Here is a 19,513-nt window from a genome sequence, read left to right on the forward strand (position 1 = left end):
CCTAGCTATCGTTGAGCGATTACTTGAAGTGAACGCGGACGTTAACGCACAAGCGAGTGCATGGCATGGGATAACAGCACTTCAGGGAGCCGCGGAACAGGGCCATATTTCTATCGTCGAGCGGCTTATTCAGGCAAACGCAGACGTCAATGCACCGGCAGCAGCAGAAGGCAAAACAGCACTCCAAGCAGCCGCTGAACAGGGCCATATTGCTATTGTAGAGCTCCTCTTCCAACACAAGGCGGAAGTCGATTCATCAGTATCTCAGCATAAAGACACGACAGGCCTCGTAGCAGCTGCCGCAACTGGACATGTTCCTATTGTGGAATGGCTGCTTCGGCAGAAAGGAGAATTCAGGAAAAGATACTATTTTCGTGTTGGTGAATCAGCGCTTGCGGCTGCCGCTGCCGCTGGCCATCTACCAATTGTTGAAATGTTGCTCGATGCAAAAGCAGACGCAAACCTGCCGCCAGCATTCTACTCCCAAGAAGAGAGAGAACTCCTCGGTGCGGCACTCGAAAAGGCTGCTTCGGCTGGTCATCTTCCTATTGTTGAGCGACTGCTAAAAGTTAGTGTACTGTCCGACTTTTTACGAGGAATCTCTCTAGCATTGCCCCACGCCGCTGCTACAGGTCATATTCGTATCGTAGAGCGTTTACTGGATGCTGGAGCAGTCGTAGATGAAAAAGGACGGTGGCCGGAGGACAAAACGGCACTTACAGCTGCAGCCGGTTCTGGACACCTGGTTGTTGTAGAGTGGCTACTACAGGCTGGAGCAGATATAAGCATCAAACATCGATTCAGGCCGGATGAGCTGCATGATGTAAAGGGCAAAACCAGTGTCTCTTCTGGTTGGGCATCCTTGGATGGATGGGGAGCGGAAGATCTTACAGCAGAGCAGTTTGCGCGGAGGAGGGGCCATCATGCCGTCGCCGAGAGGCTCAAGAGACAGCGGCTACGCCAAAAAGCGACAATCAAACCTCTAGAAGCCGCATATGATTCAATGCCAACACAGGAGACGACAGTTGGATCTAATTGAAATGCGGCATTTTGAAGGGCATGGTCTGTTCATTGGCCATCTCAATCGGAGTTGGACCTTTCCCATTTCTACTACAGGGCATAGTATTGGACGCTCCATGTTGCAAGGCAAGTGTTATTGGACCTGAATGAATGTATGTAATCAAAATAAGACTTTTCGTGCTGCCTAGTCTTACACAAGCTGCAATGTGGGCCTCTTGGCTTGACGGCTCAAAAGACGGCCGAGGCCGCGACCTTGATGTGTTTCTTGTTTTGACTGGCTATCCCTTCCCAGGCAGATGCACGTTGTGCAAGTATCAACTCGGCGCCATTAGGTACTTGGTGACTCGCTTTCAACTTTCTTTGAATGGGAAATTAAATATATCGAAGCTGTACTCCCCGTGATAGTGTCTATATACAACGAAATTTAAGAAGTGGCCAATGTAATGCATAATTTAAGCTGGAAAATTCTTCGAGGTCAATTACCTTACTGTGTTTTGATTCACGTCCTAGCAGTTTCTAGAATGTTTCCTGTCGATCCGCTCCGAAAGTAGTGTTCGGTCTCTAACTCTTCTTTATATTGCTCTAAATAGACCGGAGGTGGTACCTAATGGTTTCAAGCAAGGCATCACTCACGCTGCTGTAACACCTCTTTGCGAAGCCACCCGGAAGAGAATAGGCTTCACGAATAGATGATGGGGGTATTGATTGGATGTCTGTTCTTGACCCCACATAATAACCCTACATGGGGTTGATTCACACGCAGGCTAGACCTAGACTAACCCTTGCGCCCCAGAGTCGGTTCCCCATCACCAACTGTATCGACTGCTATTGGCATCGCTTATATGCTGCGATAGTCTGCATAAGCTCTTCTTTTATAAAGAAAAAGTAAAGGAGAAGAGTATACCATATAATATCCATTATAAAGATGGAAGCAAAATGGGAATGATTAAAAGTCTAGCATTTCTTCAACTAAAACTGGGGAGCCATGCGTGTGGGTAGTACACCTAAGAAATGCATTGCTTTCGAGTTCAACACAACACCGCTACTACTCGAGAAGTAGGTGCTGCCGCACTCTTTCTAAACAGGTCCTGTTCTCCGTGCTACATACATTATTTACCTATTCATGCCATGCTACCATGGTTTGGTTGAACCTGCCCTAATACTTGAGATCGGTGTCTGATCCCCAGCTTTCCCTATTCGGGGTCAGATGATCTGCAGCATTACTCTGTACAACCAATCTCCATCTCAACGGCCCGACAGCCGGGTAACGCCATACTATCCATGTATTTGACGACAACAAATTTCCATCTTCTTCCTCTCAGAACCTGGAAATATTGATTCTTTTTCTGTGGCATGGAGCTTTGCCAAGATTGAAGGACTTGGCTAGACTCTTTCTGGCCACTTCGGTCAGGTCTACCCTTCTATACTTTGCGACAAGTCGACTGTAGTACCTGGGGCAGTCCCCCCACAAATTGGGGTATCTCCACACGAAGCGCTTCGTCTATAGTCGTTCCAGACCAGGTGATCATAGGGGTGATATTGTAGCATTGAGCTTGGCAAAGCCCGTGTCTAAGGAACGACTTTCAATGATGATATTTATACCGTCCTTACTCGCCCATCTTTTCTCAATATGCGTTTATCTAGGTCTGTCGAGCATTTGCCCAATATCCATCGAGCACGATCCCGACGCAATCATGAAGTCACACTCCTCCTTGTGGCAGCAACTCCTACGAGCGGGGATATATGTACTATTTGTGGCTAACGTCAATTCATCCGATGTGACAATCAGCGTGCCTACCGTCAACAGTGACGCACAAGTTATCGATGCGGACTTTTGTGGCTTCGCTTTTGAGCAGGCATCATTCGAGGAATACGCCGTGGACGTCGACGGCAATGCTAATCAGTTCTCAGTGAATCTCATCAACGCCATTACCTCTCGGACGGGCGGTAAACCCATCATTCGTCTTGGCGGCACCTCTGCAGACTATGGAAGATTTGATCCCCGCCAGTCCGCGCCGGCACTTCCCAAGGCCGAGCAGGATAACTACCAGAACGTAGGCGGCACAACCATTGGCCCTTCGTATTGGGAATTGACAAGCGGCTTTTCCGATGCGCAGTACATTATTCAAGTTCCTTTGGCTACCACAAATGTCAGCGAGACCATCGCCTGGACGCAAAGCGCCGTCGATGCCATAGGATGGGACAAAATCCAAGCCATCGAGATCGGCAACGAGCCAGATCTCTACAGCGATACCATGACTGGAGCCAATGGTATCGCGCTGCAACCGCCCGCGTATCAGGGGACGCTGAACAACGAAACTTATGTGGGCAACTACACCAAGTTTGCCGCCGCCATTGCCGACGCGGTTGCCCTGCCAGACGGCCGCGTCCTCCAGGCCTTTGACGTCTCGACTCACTTTGGTGCTGCCGTTGCAAAGGAGGCATACATTCTCGACGTGGAGACTTGCTTTGGCCTCGGCATTGACGCTGACAATCGCATCAAGACTGTTGCTCACCACTACTACCAGAACAATGCGGGCGACGCCTCGACACTCGCCACCGGGCTAATGAACATGACAGCCACGCACGCGCACCTGGATCAATTCCAGCGCCGGATCTACTGGCTTCGGACCAACGAGCCCGACATTGCGTTTGTGCTCTCCGAGGTGGGCAACTCGCTCGATGCCACCAACAGCTACGGATATCAAGCACGTCTAGGCTCGGCTCTCTGGCAGGCTGACTTTTATTTGTACGCCATGAGCATTGGTGTCGCACGCATCAATTACCAACAAATCATGCATGCCGGTTACGACATGTGGCTCCCCGTCGCGAGTGCCGGGCTAGAGGCGCAAGTATTCGCCAACTTCTACAGTCAGCCGTTTGTCGCCGACTTCATCGGCGCATCGGGTTCGACGACGGTACAGCAGTTGGAGATTGATCACGGGGAGGAGAAGCCGAATCTGGCTGCTTACGGCGCCTTTGAACAAGGATCGCTCAAGAGAGTTGCCATTTTGAATCTGCAATACTGGAACGAGACGACTTCTGGCACGCAGAGGCCAGTCACGAGTATCGACTTGAGCGTGCCCGAAGGCACAACGAAAGCGATCGTCCAAAGGCTCGGAAGCTCTGCTGGTGCCGGAGCCGGGGCAGATACCATCACGTATGCTGGCAGTCAGTGGACATATGAGAGTCTCGGTTTGGAGGTACAAGACGTCCGAAACGATACGTCGACTATTGAAGTGGTCGAAGGTGTGGTGACGATTAGTGTATATGACAGTGAGGCTTTGTTGGTATCGTTGACGTGAGAGCAGCGAGAAAAGGGATGACCCAAAAATTATGACGGGCATGATCTAAGGAGTGCTGGGCTGGATAGCTGCCTCGGATGCTGAAATAGGGATGGGGTTCTTGCTGCGCTAGATCAAGATTATCTAAGAGGGTGTTAATCAATTCCGTGGTGAATTGCTGATCTGCGATGTTGTGGCGCCCTAAGCGTTCCGTCATGTTTGTTGTTGTTGAGAATGCTGGTGTTATCCAGTATGGCATAGGGCCTAATGTAAGTGCAGGTACGGAGGCTGTTGAGGTTTCGTAGAGCGGTTGCAAGCGTTGGCACTCTGTGACATACAGTGGAAGAGAAACCAAACATGGACAGAATATAAGGATTGTTGTTGTTGATACAGCCCAGAACAGTTGCAGAGCTTTCTACGACGTGCGCAAGACCTTCGCATCTTGGGGCGCTTACTCGACATGACCAGGCCTTGTTGCACCCCAGGCCTTGTTGCACCTGAAGGGCGCGTACGTCTATATTGTAGTACGGTTATAGGTAGCTCACTACAGGTGCCTAAACTCTGGGAGCCCTAGGCCTCCAAGGAGGGGTTGGGGGGCACATCCAGGTTCGAGGTTCAAACCCCCGGATTGTCAAGACATTGCGGTTGAAACACGTTTTTACACATGAACCAAGACGAAATGGACATTCAAAAAATAATAATAAAATAATAAAGATGTAAGCACATTTTTAGAAATTAGCAAAAGCTCATCGAGCCCGTCGAGGCCTATGGGGCGTCCCCCATAGGCCTCGATCAGGCTCGAAGCCGAAAATCCTCCTTCCCAGGATTTTACGAATTGCTCCATCTGAACCATTCTACCAGACCGTAAGGTAAGGTAGAGGGGAGGGGGTGGCAGGCTCCCGTGGCTCAGATGCCGTTGGAAATTTGTCTTCTATTTGGAACCATAAGGACTCCCTTTGTTTTTGCGTTTGCATTTGCCTGGCCAATGGGCGTATTGCCTGTACAAAGAGGGACCAAAGACCCGGGGCTTTTTCGGCCACTCTTGCGTTCTTGGTCGTCAAGGTGTTTTTTGGCGTTTGTAGAAGTTTGATCATATGAGCAAACGTGACTAGTGGATGGGACTGTGAGTTGACCATATGCCAGGCTATCTGGAACATATCTGTCCATGACAGAAACACCCGGCAGTTTCGTCTGGTAGGAGGCATTTGATAGTTTCAATAATGCTAGCCTTGTAATTGATTCTGATCGATGTCCGTGGAGAACATAAAGTATCACTAGACACGGGCCAAGCAAGTATTACCGATGGCTATTTGAGTTATTGTTACCATATTTTCCATGACCGGGTCGAGGGGACAGTTATTTCGAAATCCTTTCACAAAGATACGAGTCACTCCATCTTGGTGGGGGAAGAGAAATTTGGCCGGGTTGTGGCATTTATGATTAATTGGCTTGTTAGTCGTTCAAGATATGATCAACTAATCTAGATACTTAGCGCCATTTAGCCATCTAAACCACCCCATTCGCTGTTACCACCATCACTATCATCTCCCCGGTTCTCGATCTTGCGTTTCTTGCTTCCAGCAATTGCCCCCTTTCGGTTGTTTTCTCTGCGTTTCTCCCAGGCGCTCTTGGTGGTGATTTCGGCCTTGTTGCCTCTACGAGACTCTACACCCTTCTTTTTCAGTTTCTTCTTATCCTCCTTTTGCACCTTGGGGAGGGCGTCCATCAGCCATTTGGGTATGCCATCCTCCTTTCCAGCTTGTTTCTCACTCAATGAGATGACATTGGCAATATTCTTGAGGAATGGAATGTCTTCCTTGGTGTAAAAGGTGACGGCCACGCCACCCTCGTGGCCGGCACGACCGGTTCGGCCAACTCGGTGAACATATGCAGCGGCCGAAGTCGGCAAGTCAAAGTTGATGACTCCATTAACGCCACGAAAGTCGATTCCTCGCATCAACAAATCCGTTGTGATGAGCACCCAAATCTCGTTAGCCCGGAACCTAGCAATGATCTTGGATCTTGCGGACTCGGACATGTTGGAATGCAACGCGGCAATTCGTGTGGAGCCGCCAGCCTCGGCAGGGAATTCAAACTTGAGTTCCTCATACAAAGATGAAGCTCGCTCAACCGTCTGCACAAATACAAGAAAGGGGAGCCCCATTTCCGGAATAGTTGTCGACGAGTTGCTGGAGTTGGGGTGTAGCAATTGACGAAGGGTGTAGAGTTTGCCTCGCTCGTTATCACCGGTGTAAATGAGATGATGGTTCACACTAGGCACTGCCGTATCCTTCAAACCGACCACCAGGCGCACGAGCGGTACTACAGATGCCGACTCTGTTTGACCAAACTTTTCAAGTAACAGCGCCTCGATATTTGAGCCCATTGTAGCTGACCAACATGAGAACCGCAAAGACTCGTTCGTGCAGCAGCTAACGATACCCATCGTCTGGTCCCTGAACAGCTCGTCTAGAAGAACATCACCTTCGTCCAGAATAATAGACCGCACGTGAGGTAGTGTTTTCCTCGCCGATCCCTTCTTGGTCAAAAAGTTCAGCAGCAACATTGGAGTTGTTACTATTATGTCTGCCTTTGTGATTGGGCCATCTGATTTCGGAGTTTCACTTGCGTCGCTTTCCTCGTCGTCCTCGGATGCTGCAGAATCGTCCCCATCTTCGTTGCTGTCCTCGTCTAGATTCTCAACACCGTCCTCCGTGGGCAGGCGCATGCCCTTCTTGAAGCCCACAATCTTGACGCCTGTTCCAGCCGCCAGCTTTTGGCCTTCACGGACAATCTGGTGTGCCAATTCTCGAGTTGGCGCTATGACCAAGGCCTCCAATACATGACCCTCTGGCTTTCCGGATCCCGCTCGTCTCTTGAGGATGGCATTGACGGTCGGAATCAGGAAGGAAAGTGTTTTACCACTGCCAGTAGGTGCAACTGCCAGAAAATTGATTGCTTCATCATCGCCGAGCTTTACGCTATCGCTCTCAGAGTTCTTCAAGGCGGTCTTGGGATCAATCAGCAATGGTAGACTACCAAGCTGAACCTCAGTTGGCAACCTGAAGCCCTGTTTGGCCAGGTTCTCGACTAGTCTTGGGGATATCTTGTAGGCGTTTCGAAGATCGGTAAACGAGGTCAACGGTTGGGGGTATAGCGACAATTTGGCGTCCTTGCTCTTTGGCTTTGGTTGTTCCTTCTTCTTGGACTTTTTGACCTTGAGTTTTGCCTCTTCGTGCTTTGAGAGCAGGGTGAATTTTAGCCTATGCGACCGTAAAACTTGGCGCACTTCATCCTGGTCGAGAAGCTGGACCTCTTCCGTCTTTGGCTGCGGCTTGGTTGCCTTTGGCTGCTCTGTCTCCTTGGCTCTGGTTTCGACAGGATCGGGTGCGGCAAAGAAGTCGAACTCGTGCGCATCGTCCGTCGTTGCGACATCTAGTGCCTCTTCATTGCGCTTTCTCTTCAAACCGCGAGTAGGATCGTGGTATAGTTGAGGGTTCGCGGGTTTCGAGCTCGGCGGGGGAGCGCTGACCGAGTTGGTGGTCTTTTTTGTTCCACGCGACAAGATCTTGAGCAAATCCATGGCGGCGCAGTCGGTACAAAGGGTAAACACACGACGTGAATGCTACAGAGTGGCTTCCATTGCGCTTGAGAATTGGATTCAGAAAATTATTGACGGAAGGCAGGCGGTGAAAAGTTTCTGCCAGAGATCTTGGAAAAGTTAAAGTGGAACCCCCAGGTAACCCCACATTAGATCTTTCTTAGGTCCCAGTGCAGTACGGAGTTGGGTTGTGTATGGCTTGCACATGTGGTTATTGGCGTGCGGGCACTAAAATGGACCGACTACAGTACCTTTATGTCGGGTGTACAACCATACAGCCCAGCAGTCACACCAAAACAACTCGGGAAAAAGCTTGAACGACGGGCAGGACGTGAAAAACAGGCAATCACATGATTGCGGTCCCAGCACGGAGTACGATATACGATGTCTCGATCTATATCCCGGTTGCCGGTCATCTTTTGGGTCAGCATAGACCCTTGGAACTACGGAATCCCCAGACAGTTTTACTTGCCTCGGAGTTCGGCTTCGGCCTGCAACATTGATTCGCCAGCCACGATGAGTCTGTCTACGGCCTTGCTCAATCCATCTTGATCTTATCAAGCCCCTATTCGGCTTGTCTTGCCTTGCACTTATTAGTCCCGATAACCAAGCACACCAAAGTGTCGCGTGTATGATGGCTGCCTACGGAGTTGTGCATCTTTATAGTGAGCTCCGATTGCTGTGCCGTTGCATCGCAGTCGACATGGCCTTGCCTTTTTGGCTCGCCGGTAACTCGATTGAAAAGGAAAAACAATGCAGATTGACTAGCGATCTGCATTCATGACTGCAATACTTGAGTCCTATGCATGATTCATCTCATCATTGCTTGCAGGCACCAACTATACCACGTCTCTCACAGGCAGATTGATTACGACTACGATCTGCTCAAGTCTGACGAGTGTGCACAAGAGTCTTGAGTAGGGCATCATTTAATCTCAAGGGCACCCAGCGCCCTTGAACAAAAAGTTCAATTGCTCATCGTCCAAGTTAACTTCTTTGCCGTGCCTAGGTTTCAGCAATGGCATCCCCACTATGCTCAGACAACAGCGACAGAGTGTTTGGCCCAAGAATCAATACATCTTGTCGCGCCCTTGATTTTACTCTGCTGTTTGAAGATATCTTCTTCGCCTGTCTTCCCGCTGCCGTCTTCCTATCGCTCTTACCAACACATATTGCGGTTTTGAGACGTTCGCCAGTCGTTTGCTCAGTGCGGACCAAGTTACTCGTAGCAAAGCTGGTAGGTCCATATCCATGTTAACGTAATTCTGTAACTCACACACGATAGACAACTCTGGTTTGCATTTTTACAACGCAGGTTTCATTTCTTGCTTTGAGAACTCAGAATAATGTGGTCCAAACAAGAGCATCAGTAGCTGCTGATGTTTTATCGATAATCGCAACTGCTGGTGTAGCATGGCTTTCTTACATCGATCATCAACGCTCACTTCGGCCTTCGACCCTCCTTAGCTTGTACCTATCCGTCGTAATTATCCTCAATATTGCGCGCGTTCGGACATTGTGGCTCGTGGGAATCATTCCTGCAGAGGCAGCCAATTTGACTCTAACGTTTGCTTTGACCATGGCAACTTTCTTGTTGGAGTCGACGGAGAAGAAGTCGACCATCATCACGGAGGAAAGACGATATGGCGCGCCCGAGGAGTACAGCGGATTTTGGACGCGGACCGCTTTTGCTTGGCTCGCAGCCACGTTCCGGGCTGGGTATTCCAAGGTCATTGTCCAGGAAGACTTGCCAAAAATCGACACTCGGCTCCAGGGTCATATTTTACATGAGAAACTGGTTTCTACTTATGCAAAATGCAAGTATAATTTGTCTCCGAAAAGATATCATTATTGACCACTTCCAGATGATCACTACAAAAGGCATAGTCTTTTGAAAGCATGTTTCCGCGAAAACCTGACATCCTTTCTGTCTGGCATACCGCCTCGGCTATGCAAGTCTGTGTTCTTTTTCGCACAACCTATGTTGATCAATGTCACTGTCTCTTACGTTGGAGAGGCCTCACCAGATCCTAGCTACGGTCATGCCTTGATAGGAGCATGGGCCCTAGTGTTCCTCGGCATCGCGGTATGAGCTGATCAGAGCAGAATACAGATGACACTTTATACTGACTTTTTATACAGTGCACCACAGGATTGTCCTCTTATCAGACGACTCGCTTCATCACAAGGGTTAAAGGAGGTCTTATTGGACTAATCTACCAGGAGACAATGAAAGCAAGGACGGTTGACCTTGGTCCCAACACTGCTGTTGCCTTGATGGGGACTGATGTTGAGCGCATTGGCCAGAACCTCCAATCCATCCACGAAATGTGGGCTTCCATCATTGAGGTCGGGGTAGCGACTTGGCTTTTGGAGCAGCAAATCTTCTTGGCCTGCCTCGCACCCGTTGCGGTCATCATCAGTATGGCTTTTCTATCCTTATTTTCCCCAGTTTTATTCTAACTTATATCTGTAGTCATTGTAGCCATCACCGGGCCATTGTCAACCGCTGCCAAAACAGCACAGAGAAACTGGATTGAGAAGGTGCAAGAGCGCCTTCGCATAACCTCTGCGATGCTGGACGATATGAAAGCAGTCAAGATGCTGGGACTCTCAAGTGTCATGACTGACATTGTTCAAGGTCTGCGAAAAAGTGAGATTGAGAAATCGGAAGTCTATCGCAAACTTATGAGCTGGAATGTTGGTTTATGTGAGATATACACACGAAGTTTCTATCAAGCTTTGAAGCACCATCTAATTTCGTGGCACAGCAAATTGTGTGGCAAACTTGGCCCCTTTGGTTACGTTTGCTGTCTACGTGATCATATCACTGTACTGGAAGAGCGGATCACTGTTCACTGCGCAAGCCTTTACATCTATCGCTCTCATCAACTTGCTCACCACGCCAGTACTCATGTTGATCCAGCTTATGCCCTCGCTTTTACAATGTATTAGCTTCTTTGATCGCATACAGGAATACTGCAATTACGCAGATGATTCAAGCGTGGACACAAGTTCAAGCCAGCTGACCAAAAGGACTGGATCCGCCATCAGCCTTCAATTCCTCACTGGCACAACAACCAATAAGCCCGTCGATTCAACTAAGCATGCCATAGAACTGCAGAACAATAACTTTTCCTGGGAAAAGTCCAAATCATACTTTTTGAAGGACATCAATCTCAAAGTGCTACCAGGCACGATCACCGTTTGTGTCGGCGTGGTTGGCAGCGGCAAGACCATGTTGCTAGAGAGCATCCTAGGTGAAACAATATCGAGCCTTGGAAGGACATCCAATCGCAGTGCTACTTCCATTGCCTACTGCGCGCAACAGCCATGGCTAGAGAATACAAGCATTCGCAACAACATTATTGGTGTGTCGCACTTTGACGCAGCATGGTACAAGACTGTGCAATCGGCCTGTGCTCTAGACTCGGACCTACAGAGCTTGGAGAAGGGAGACAAGACTGTTGTCGGAAGCAAGGGACTCAATCTCAGTGGTGGACAAAAGCAGAGAATTGTAAGTCAAGCCAATACAGACGCACTTTTGACAGCTGCTAAGCAACATGTGACAGGCTCTTGCGCGTGCCGTATACTCGCGAAAAGAAATCATCATTCTCGACGACGTCTTTAGTGGCATGGACGCTCATACCGTTGATCATGTCTCGCGCCGTCTCCTGGGCCCGTCTGGTCTATTCCGCAGCCGTGGTATCACCGTCATTCTCGCCACGCACAGCCGTTGGTCTTCCCCGACATCTCAATACCATGCTCGTACTGACTGGCACCAGATAAGCTAATGAGTCTCGCGGATACCATTGTCGCCCTCGAGGACGGTAGAATCGTCGAGATGGGCAGCCCCCAGGCGCTCCAGTCCCAGAAAGGATACGTTGCCAGCCTGAGCCTCGACGTTCCAGCCCAGGAGTCGACGAGTGTCAAAGAATCTCACGATTCACAGATCAGCCGGGTCAGTAGCACTGTTGCCGAGTCCTTCATCTCAGCCGCCGACGCCATCGAGGTCGAAAACAAGGATTCTCTCGATGCCCGACGCAAGAATGGGGATTGGTCCGTGTACAGCTACTATTTCAGCAGTTCTGGATACTTCATCATTGTTTGCCTCCTCACCAGCATGGCCGCGTGGGTCTTTTGTACTGAATTTGGAAGTAAGGCATTCCCTCACCAGTCTCGAGATTTTCTTTCCTTCATTCAGTCAACAAGGTCACTAACGTGTCTCCTTAGCGGTTTGGCTTGACTGGTGGTCGGGCGCAAACGAGGGAGAACCCAACAAGAATGTCGGCATGTACATGGGAGTCTACACGGCCCTCTGTCTGTTGGGCGTCGCAATGATTGGCGTCGCCTGCAAGTGAGTCTTGTTCTCCCTTCCCTGGCTTACTGTCAATCATTTCCGCTGACCCATTTTGACCAGGTTTGCCTTTGTCGATATCATCTCCATGTCTGCCTTCCGTCTGCATTCCAATCTACTCACCACTACTATGAGGTATGTCTTGTTCAATATGTGACCGTTCGGGGTTTACTGACCATGAGACAGGGCACCCTTGCGATTCTTTACCACAACGGATACGGGCACGTTGACAAATAGGTAAATTTGAACTCTACATATGTCGTTTCCGTCACGCTAACGATTTATTTCTTTTTATAGGTTCAGCCAGGACATGGAACTAATTGATATGAATCTACCCATAATAATGGTCAATTATATTTCAAGTAAGATCTTTTCTATTACTTCTCCCGTTCGAGAAACAAGTCCTGACCTTCATCATAGCGGCTTTTGCTTCCACGGCCAAGGCCATCATCTTGGTTGTCTTCTCTCGGTACCTAGCAGCAACGGTGCCCTTTGTCCTGGTCGCATTGTACTGCTTGCAGTCATTCTATCTGCAAACCTCGCGACAGGTCCGTCTCCTCGAGATCGAGGCCAAGGCCCCGTTGTACACGCACTTTATCGAGTCCGTCGCGGGCGCGGCCACCATCCGCGCCTTTGGCTGGCAGTCGATCTACCAGGAGCGCAACTACAAGCTAATTGACCAGTCGCAGCGGCCAGCCTATCTACAGTTTTGTATTCAGCACTGGCTGAGCTTTGTTCTGGATATGCTGGTGACTGCGCTGGCCGTCATCCTAGTTGCTATCATCGTGACCTGGAAAGACAAGTTCACGGCAGGTAACGTCGGTGTGTCGCTCGTCATGGTCATGACGTTCAGCACCGTGCTTATGCGGCTCATCAAAATGTGGACCATGATGGAGTCCAGTATTGGAGCCGTGGCCCGTGTCAAGCGGTTCGCTGAAGAGACCGAGTCGGAAGAGAGGGACGGCCCAGTGGCTGACGTGGCTTCTGATTGGCCGAGACAAGGTGCCATCGAGTTCCGGAGCCTGGTAGCTGCCCATGGACCTGATTCGGAACCCGTGATCAAGGGACTTTCCATGGCTGTCAAGCAAGCAGAGCATATTGCCATCTGCGGACGTTCTGGCAGTGGTAAGACATCGCTCATTCTAGCGCTACTCCAGATGCTTGAGTCGCAAGAGGGACGTATACTGGTCGACGGTGTCGACGTGTCCACAGTCTCATTGACTGATGTACGCTCTCATCTGAATGTGGTACCACAAGACCCTTTCTTGTTGCCGGGGACCATTCGCTTCAACATTGATCCCTTTGGCAAGGTTTCCGATGAAGATATCACGCGGGCATTGGAGCGTGTGCATCTTTGGCCGATCGTGGCCGAGCAAGGCGGTCTGGGCGCCGAGTTGGACGTGGCCGCATGGTCGGCAGGACAAAAACAGCTATTGTGCCTGGCTCGGGCCATGGTCAGAAACAGCAAGGTGTTGATCCTCGACGAGGCTACCAGCAGGTATGTTGTCTCGAGACAAGCTTGCAATACCCTTCAAAGCTAACATTGCCCCAGTGTTGACAGCGAAACCGAGGCCATTATGCAAGATATTATCGACACGGTATTCAGAGATTGCACCGTTCTTGCCGTTATGCACCGCCTGACGCACATAGGCCGCTACGACAAGGTCGCTTTGCTCGACAGTGGTCACTTGATGGAGTTTGATTCCCCAGCTAGTCTTTTGAGTCAAGACTCGCATTTTGCCAGTCTTCACCGATCCAGTGCGACTCGACCGTGAGGATTCCATGGTGTTTAGTGCTTTTTCCCTTCTGAATCACGCGGTTTCGCTCAGACGGCGGCAGTGTCATGACCTGAAATGGTTTATAGTTCAATTGAGCTCAAGATGATTGTTTCCACTCCGCGTGTGCCGTTCCATAGTGCTTCAAGGTACCACAGGCGCGGCATTGAAATATAATGGAGCTCAACTAATGTGCAAAGTTGACATCAAGGAATCAGGAGTTTCATCCCCAATGGACAAGGTGTTGTGCGGGCCAAGGCCGGGTTGATCCAAAAGGATGTTCAGCAGACAAATCTCCAAACCACGGCGCGACTCTCTGTTCATCGAGGAGAGGACGTCGGCCATTTGTGCTGCATAATCCGCTATGCGAGCCGTCTCTGCATTTCTATGGGCAAAATTTTGAAAGAGCAGCCGATGAAGATCTGGTAGTGAATACTGCCACTCAAGATCGTGCACCAGGAGGAAATCGTTTAGACGGTATGGTGCCTCGTCGCCCGAGAGTGGAAGTAGAAGGTCTTTCCCCGTCATATTGCTCGCAGTAGGGTTTGTCGGCGCGGTGGTTTGCAAGAGGACACAGATGAAAAAGAGGCAGGAGAGACGGATGTGCTCGGAGCGTGCTTGGTCTAATGTCTGTTGGCTTGTACCCTCGTCCTGACCAGGCTCTAGCATTTGCATTTGAATGAGCAGTACAGCAGCCTGTATTCCACTTAGATTCGAAAGGCCATTGTTGAATTGCTCTCGGAATCTATCCATGAATGTACGGGTATCCTGAACAATAGAGAGGAGCCATAGACAGCGAATATTGTGAAGATTCGTTGCGCTGCCAAGGACAAGAGCCGAGTCTGTGTTCAACGATAGATTGTCGATTTCATTGTAGCTGTAGAACCATGAAGGTCTTGACATGAGCGATATTCTATCAACAAGTTAGACAGTTGGACTCAAAGGGTGCGGTGTCAAGTCGGGACGAATCAGGACGACACCTACAGATAAAACACTAGTTGCAGTCGCCAATTATGTCGCAACGTCTCTATGCCACCACGGGCGTCTATCATGCTATCTATGCCTTTACGATGCGTCAGCCATTCTGTTTCACTTCCCCATTGTCGCTATCTCATTTATTGTCAGCGCAATTCTTCGATTAGCCCTTGAATGGATGGTAAAGGTCTGGTGGTTTTACCTCGTATGTCATCATCCTTAACACTGCAGCAATAACTTCGTCGCTTGGGGCACCACTCGACTCAGTCAACCATTCCCCAATGATCCGGAGGGCCTCGTTTTTAAAGTGGAGAGATTCGGGTGAATATCTTTTGCCCTGCATCATGCTCAGGTGGGCAGCCGAATTGGCCATCAGGGCATTGAACGCAGCGGCATTCGAGAGGTCTAATGGCAGCCAGACGTCTAATAAAGGATTAAAAGACTTGGTTGGGTTGCCATCAAAGACCATGGCCGCATGGATGCATAAGACTTGGAGGAGGAAGAATTAGTAATCATTTCTGTCGACTCTAGATCATATATGTGCCAATATATAGCGCAAAAAGCAAGAAAAAAAAACACCTACTTACAGTGATGTATAAGCTTGTGGTGCTCTGGGGAAAGTTTTATTGGAAAGGCGTCAAAGGGGTCAAGGTGACCACATGAAAGCACTTGGCTCATTCCGCGCAGTGCCTGTTCAGGAATACCCGGAAGTACCGGCTGGGGCCGTGTCGCGGTGGGTGGTTGAGGTGCCGGTGGGGTGACATTATTGCTGCCGCTGCCGCTGGGCTGGGATCTATGTGATGACGAGGTGGTGGAGTTTGTGGATTCCTGAGTCGCAAGTTTGGGAAATATTAGACGTCGGACCTTGGACGAGGTTGATTCCCCGTTGGTTGATGCTTCCTCCCTGTTGCGTTTATCCCGTCTTCTCTGCTTCCAATGCTCCTTCATGGCATGGCTGCGAGCCTGTTTCGATAGTCTCTGTGGCACAAACATAAAGCTCGTGTCCGAGGTATTCCCAGGGGCATTGCCATCCCGGTCCGCTGCGGCTTGATCGGACATGATTGACGTCTGGTTTACGCGCCTTGATTCCAATCCCGATCTATGTCCCCCGTGTATATCGTACAATTGGATCTTGTCTCGTATCTTCTCCGAACTTACCACCCAGTTGGTAGGGCTTCACACCCTACACGGGATTTGGTATCTGCTTTGAGAAATTGCTGCTCGGGGTCACAGGTGAATACACCATAACATTCCAGAATGCTCTCGAGGAGGATAAGATGAGGTCAAGTAAAGCATGACACTAGGCCGCCTTTGGTGATACTATTCGGCAAATCATGGTTCTTCCATGCAGTGCATGGAGCAGCACTAGACAGGGGCGTCAAGAGTCTGGGCTAGGTTTGGTAAGAGTAGCCAGGATATTTATCCGCAAAACGGCGGGCCCTGGCCAGGATCAAGCACATGGCTGATGGCTGCAGAAGACTCCGAAAGTCGTCAATGGTTGATCAGCCCCGCTATGAAAGCTTGTTTCTTGGGTGTATGTCGGAGCAAGTCAGAGAATTATGCTCGGTCATCTTCGGGAAGCTGAGTAAGGTCGGCCGCAGACGGGTAGACGGGGCGCTTCGGCATCTCATTTAGCTCTATTAGTGTCAGCCCGTTGTGCAACTCGAGACTGCCCCACGCAAGTCATAGTAGGTTCTTCGTAGACACCTTGCCATTGCAGATTTGGCTTCCTGTCACCTGGGGCTAATGCGCTCTATATGCATGCTATCCTCCTCCTGGGGTTGGAGAGGTGGAAAACACGTGTGAATGAAGCTGTGGCTGTGAGCAGTTGTCGCCAGGTCGGAAAAGAGCCAATCAGCCGCTCTGCTACGGTAATACCGCGCCAAGATCAACCACGGCGCTCTCCTTTACGGCAGTCATCTATCCTAGTCTTGGAAATGACCCTAGCTATACTGGACAGCGCTACCACCAGGAACAGCAGCAACGGTCGAGGCACCAAACGCATGAATGAACTGTATTCCGTTATCTGATGTCCCACAGGCTGAAGATCGTATGCAGTCTGGATCAGGTCGCTTAGAAGTCTTTCTGTATGCGGTACGACTATTCTGTACACAAGAAAGCTGAAAGGTCCAGCGTGAGGCTAAACTTCAAGATAATTCGTCCATGCGCCGCAAGTACATACCATCTTTGGATCAGAACTCGATGGTTGACGAGGAATATGTTGCAGATGCAGCAGGATGATATGTCGTTGCTTCACATGAGTGTTTTGCGCCGACAAGTTGCAGCTGGTGGATCTATGATCTATTGCTTTAGTTGCCCATGATCCACATCTCTCGACAATAACACATTGACATCATAGTGACCGTCGAAGTAGGCAATGCTTCAACGAGTATAAGAGGACAAACAAATCCGCATCACTTGAAGAACATGAATCCAGCTTTGCGGACAATCTTCTTGATCAATCAATCACCTCGTACTACTTACTACATTCAGTTTTAGCTGATCACCATTATGGCTTCCCACAACAACAGTTTCGACTTTATCGTGGTCGGTGGAGGAACAGCCGGCAATGTCGTCGCTGGCCGCCTTGCCGAGAACCCCAATGTAAAGATCCTCATCGTTGAGGCCGGCATAGGCAACCCAGAGCAGGTGAGTACGAGAAACCTGTGGTGTTTTCATTTTTTCAGTTTTCCCGAGGCCATTATGTTGTCGAGAATTTGTTTCCCGGTCCCACGTTTTGGGCTTGGGAAACACCCATGTTACTTGTTGGTCAAGCATGCAAGCTTGATCGGAAGTTCTCATGATCCAGAGAAAAATAGGAAGCTAACACAAATCGACTCACAAGGTTTCAATGATCAAAACGCCCTCCAGTGCCATGGACCTTCGCGGCAGCGAGCACGACTGGGCGTACAAGACAACCATTGTCAAACGCGACGACTACGAACGAATCGAAAAGCCAAACACTCGGGGCAAGACACTTGGAGGCAGTTCAAACCTCAACTACTTCACCTGGGTCCCTGGCTGCAAGCCAACATTCGACATGTGGGAGGAATATGGCGGCAAGGAGTGGACATGGGATCCCTTGGTGCCGTACTTACGGAAGAGCGTGACCTACCATGACGACCCCCAACTGTACAACCCAGAACTGAAAAAGACTGGATCCGGTGGTCCTATTCACGTCTCCCACGCTGAGCTACTAGACGAGCTTGCACCATTCCGCGCTGCCCTCACCAAGGCGTGGACATCGATGGGACAGCCACTCACGGAGAATATTTACGACGGCGAAATGATTGGACTCACCCACTGCATGGACTCCATCTACAGAGGCCGGCGGTCAGGAAGTAACCTTTTCCTCGAGGGGAAGCCAAACATTACGGTGATGCCGCAAGTGCAATCCAAAACTCTGATCATTGACCCTGCCGACAAATCGTGCAAGGGTGTTACCGTCATTGATGCATCCGGCCAAGAGCACAGCTTCTTTGCCAAGCGCGAGGTCATTCTATCCCAGGGCGTATTCGAGAGTCCGAAGTTACTCATGCTCAGCGGAATCGGTCCCTCCAAGGAGTTGCAAAAGCATGGCATTAAAGTCCTGGTCGACAACCCCCATGTCGGCCAGCATCTCCTTGATCACCCAGGCGTGCCCTTTGTCCTACGTGTCAAGGACAACATCACCATGGATAACTACTTGATCCACAAGACAAATTTGCATACCCAGTCTGTGGAGAAATACAGCAAGGATCACTCCGGCCCCGTCGCGTCCGGTCTCCTGGAGCTCGTGGGATTCCCCCGGATCGACAACTACTTCGAAAAGGACCCCGAGTACCGCAAGCGCAAAGCGGCCAATGGCGGACGCGATCCCTTCTGCCCCGACGGCCAGCCGCACTTTGAGCTCGACTTTGTCGGCATGTTTGGCAGCGCGTTCCAGTGGCACTACCCCGTGCCCAAGGAGGGCTGCTACACGACCGTCATTGTCGACCTGGTGCGCCCCGTCTCCGAGCCCGGCGAGGTCACGCTCAACAGCGCCGACCCGCTCGTGCAGCCCAATATCAACCTCAACTTCTTCTCCGACGAGCTCGACATAATCGCCATGCGCGAGGGTATCCGGTTCAGCTACGACTTGCTCACCAAGAGCGAAGGGTTCAAGGACCTTGTTGTCGCCGAGTACCCGTGGGAGATGCCGCTCGATGACGATGTCGCCATGAGACGTGCCGTGCTAGATCGCTGCCAAACTGCCTTTCACCCATGCGGCACTGCACGTCTGTCCAAGAGCATTGAGCAGGGTGTAGTCGATCCGGCTCTCAGGGTCCATGGCGTCAGCAACTTGCGCGTGATTGACGCTTCAGTCATTCCGGTCATTCCAGACTGCCGTATCCAGAACTCCGTGTACATGGTTGGTGAGAAGGGCGCTGATATAATCAAGGCTGCACACAAGGATTTGTATGCTTAGTTGCCCAAGTTCATTCGTGTAACTGATACTAGCGCCTTCGCAATTGCTTTATGA

General features: G+C 50.3%; 5 protein-coding genes across 5 annotated transcripts; 3 read left to right on the forward strand and 2 right to left on the reverse strand.

The window, feature by feature from the left end:
* Positions 1–2,714: 2,714 nt before the first annotated feature.
* Positions 2,715–4,325, forward strand: PFICI_13589 (uncharacterized protein; the record flags this gene model as incomplete). The annotated part of the gene is made up of 1 exon (XM_007842170.1): positions 2,715–4,325. The coding sequence occupies one exon, from the start codon at positions 2,715–2,717 to the stop codon at positions 4,323–4,325; it is 1,611 nt and encodes a 536-aa protein (XP_007840361.1).
* A 1,477-nt stretch (positions 4,326–5,802) lies between these two features.
* PFICI_13590 (uncharacterized protein) lies at positions 5,803–7,887 on the reverse strand (the record flags this gene model as incomplete). The annotated part of the gene is made up of 1 exon (XM_007842171.1): positions 5,803–7,887. The coding sequence occupies one exon, from the start codon at positions 7,885–7,887 to the stop codon at positions 5,803–5,805; it is 2,085 nt and encodes a 694-aa protein (XP_007840362.1).
* A 1,036-nt stretch (positions 7,888–8,923) lies between these two features.
* PFICI_13591 (uncharacterized protein) lies at positions 8,924–14,037 on the forward strand (the record flags this gene model as incomplete). The annotated part of the gene is made up of 14 exons (XM_007842172.1): positions 8,924–9,142; positions 9,191–9,735; positions 9,787–9,991; positions 10,048–10,327; positions 10,382–10,615; positions 10,677–11,422; positions 11,478–11,640; positions 11,691–12,062; positions 12,139–12,262; positions 12,326–12,397; positions 12,449–12,499; positions 12,560–12,624; positions 12,683–13,760; positions 13,815–14,037. The coding sequence occupies 14 exons, from the start codon at positions 8,924–8,926 to the stop codon at positions 14,035–14,037; spliced, it is 4,377 nt and encodes a 1,458-aa protein (XP_007840363.1).
* Positions 14,038–14,220: 183 nt separating this feature from the next.
* PFICI_13592 (uncharacterized protein) lies at positions 14,221–16,071 on the reverse strand (the record flags this gene model as incomplete). Its single annotated transcript, XM_007842173.1, has 4 exons — positions 14,221–14,950; positions 15,022–15,143; positions 15,215–15,501; positions 15,600–16,071. 4 exons carry the CDS (start codon positions 16,069–16,071, stop codon positions 14,221–14,223), a joined length of 1,611 nt encoding a protein of 536 aa, XP_007840364.1.
* A 1,452-nt stretch (positions 16,072–17,523) lies between these two features.
* On the forward strand, positions 17,524–19,459 carry PFICI_13593 (uncharacterized protein; the record flags this gene model as incomplete). The annotated part of the gene is made up of 2 exons (XM_007842174.1): positions 17,524–17,661; positions 17,858–19,459. 2 exons carry the CDS (start codon positions 17,524–17,526, stop codon positions 19,457–19,459), a joined length of 1,740 nt encoding a protein of 579 aa, XP_007840365.1.
* Between the last annotated feature and the right edge of the window lie 54 nt (positions 19,460–19,513).

Source organism: Pestalotiopsis fici, assembly GCF_000516985.1.
Source record: "Pestalotiopsis fici W106-1 unplaced genomic scaffold PFICI_Scf_11, whole genome shotgun sequence".
NCBI lineage: Eukaryota > Fungi > Ascomycota > Sordariomycetes > Amphisphaeriales > Sporocadaceae > Pestalotiopsis > Pestalotiopsis fici.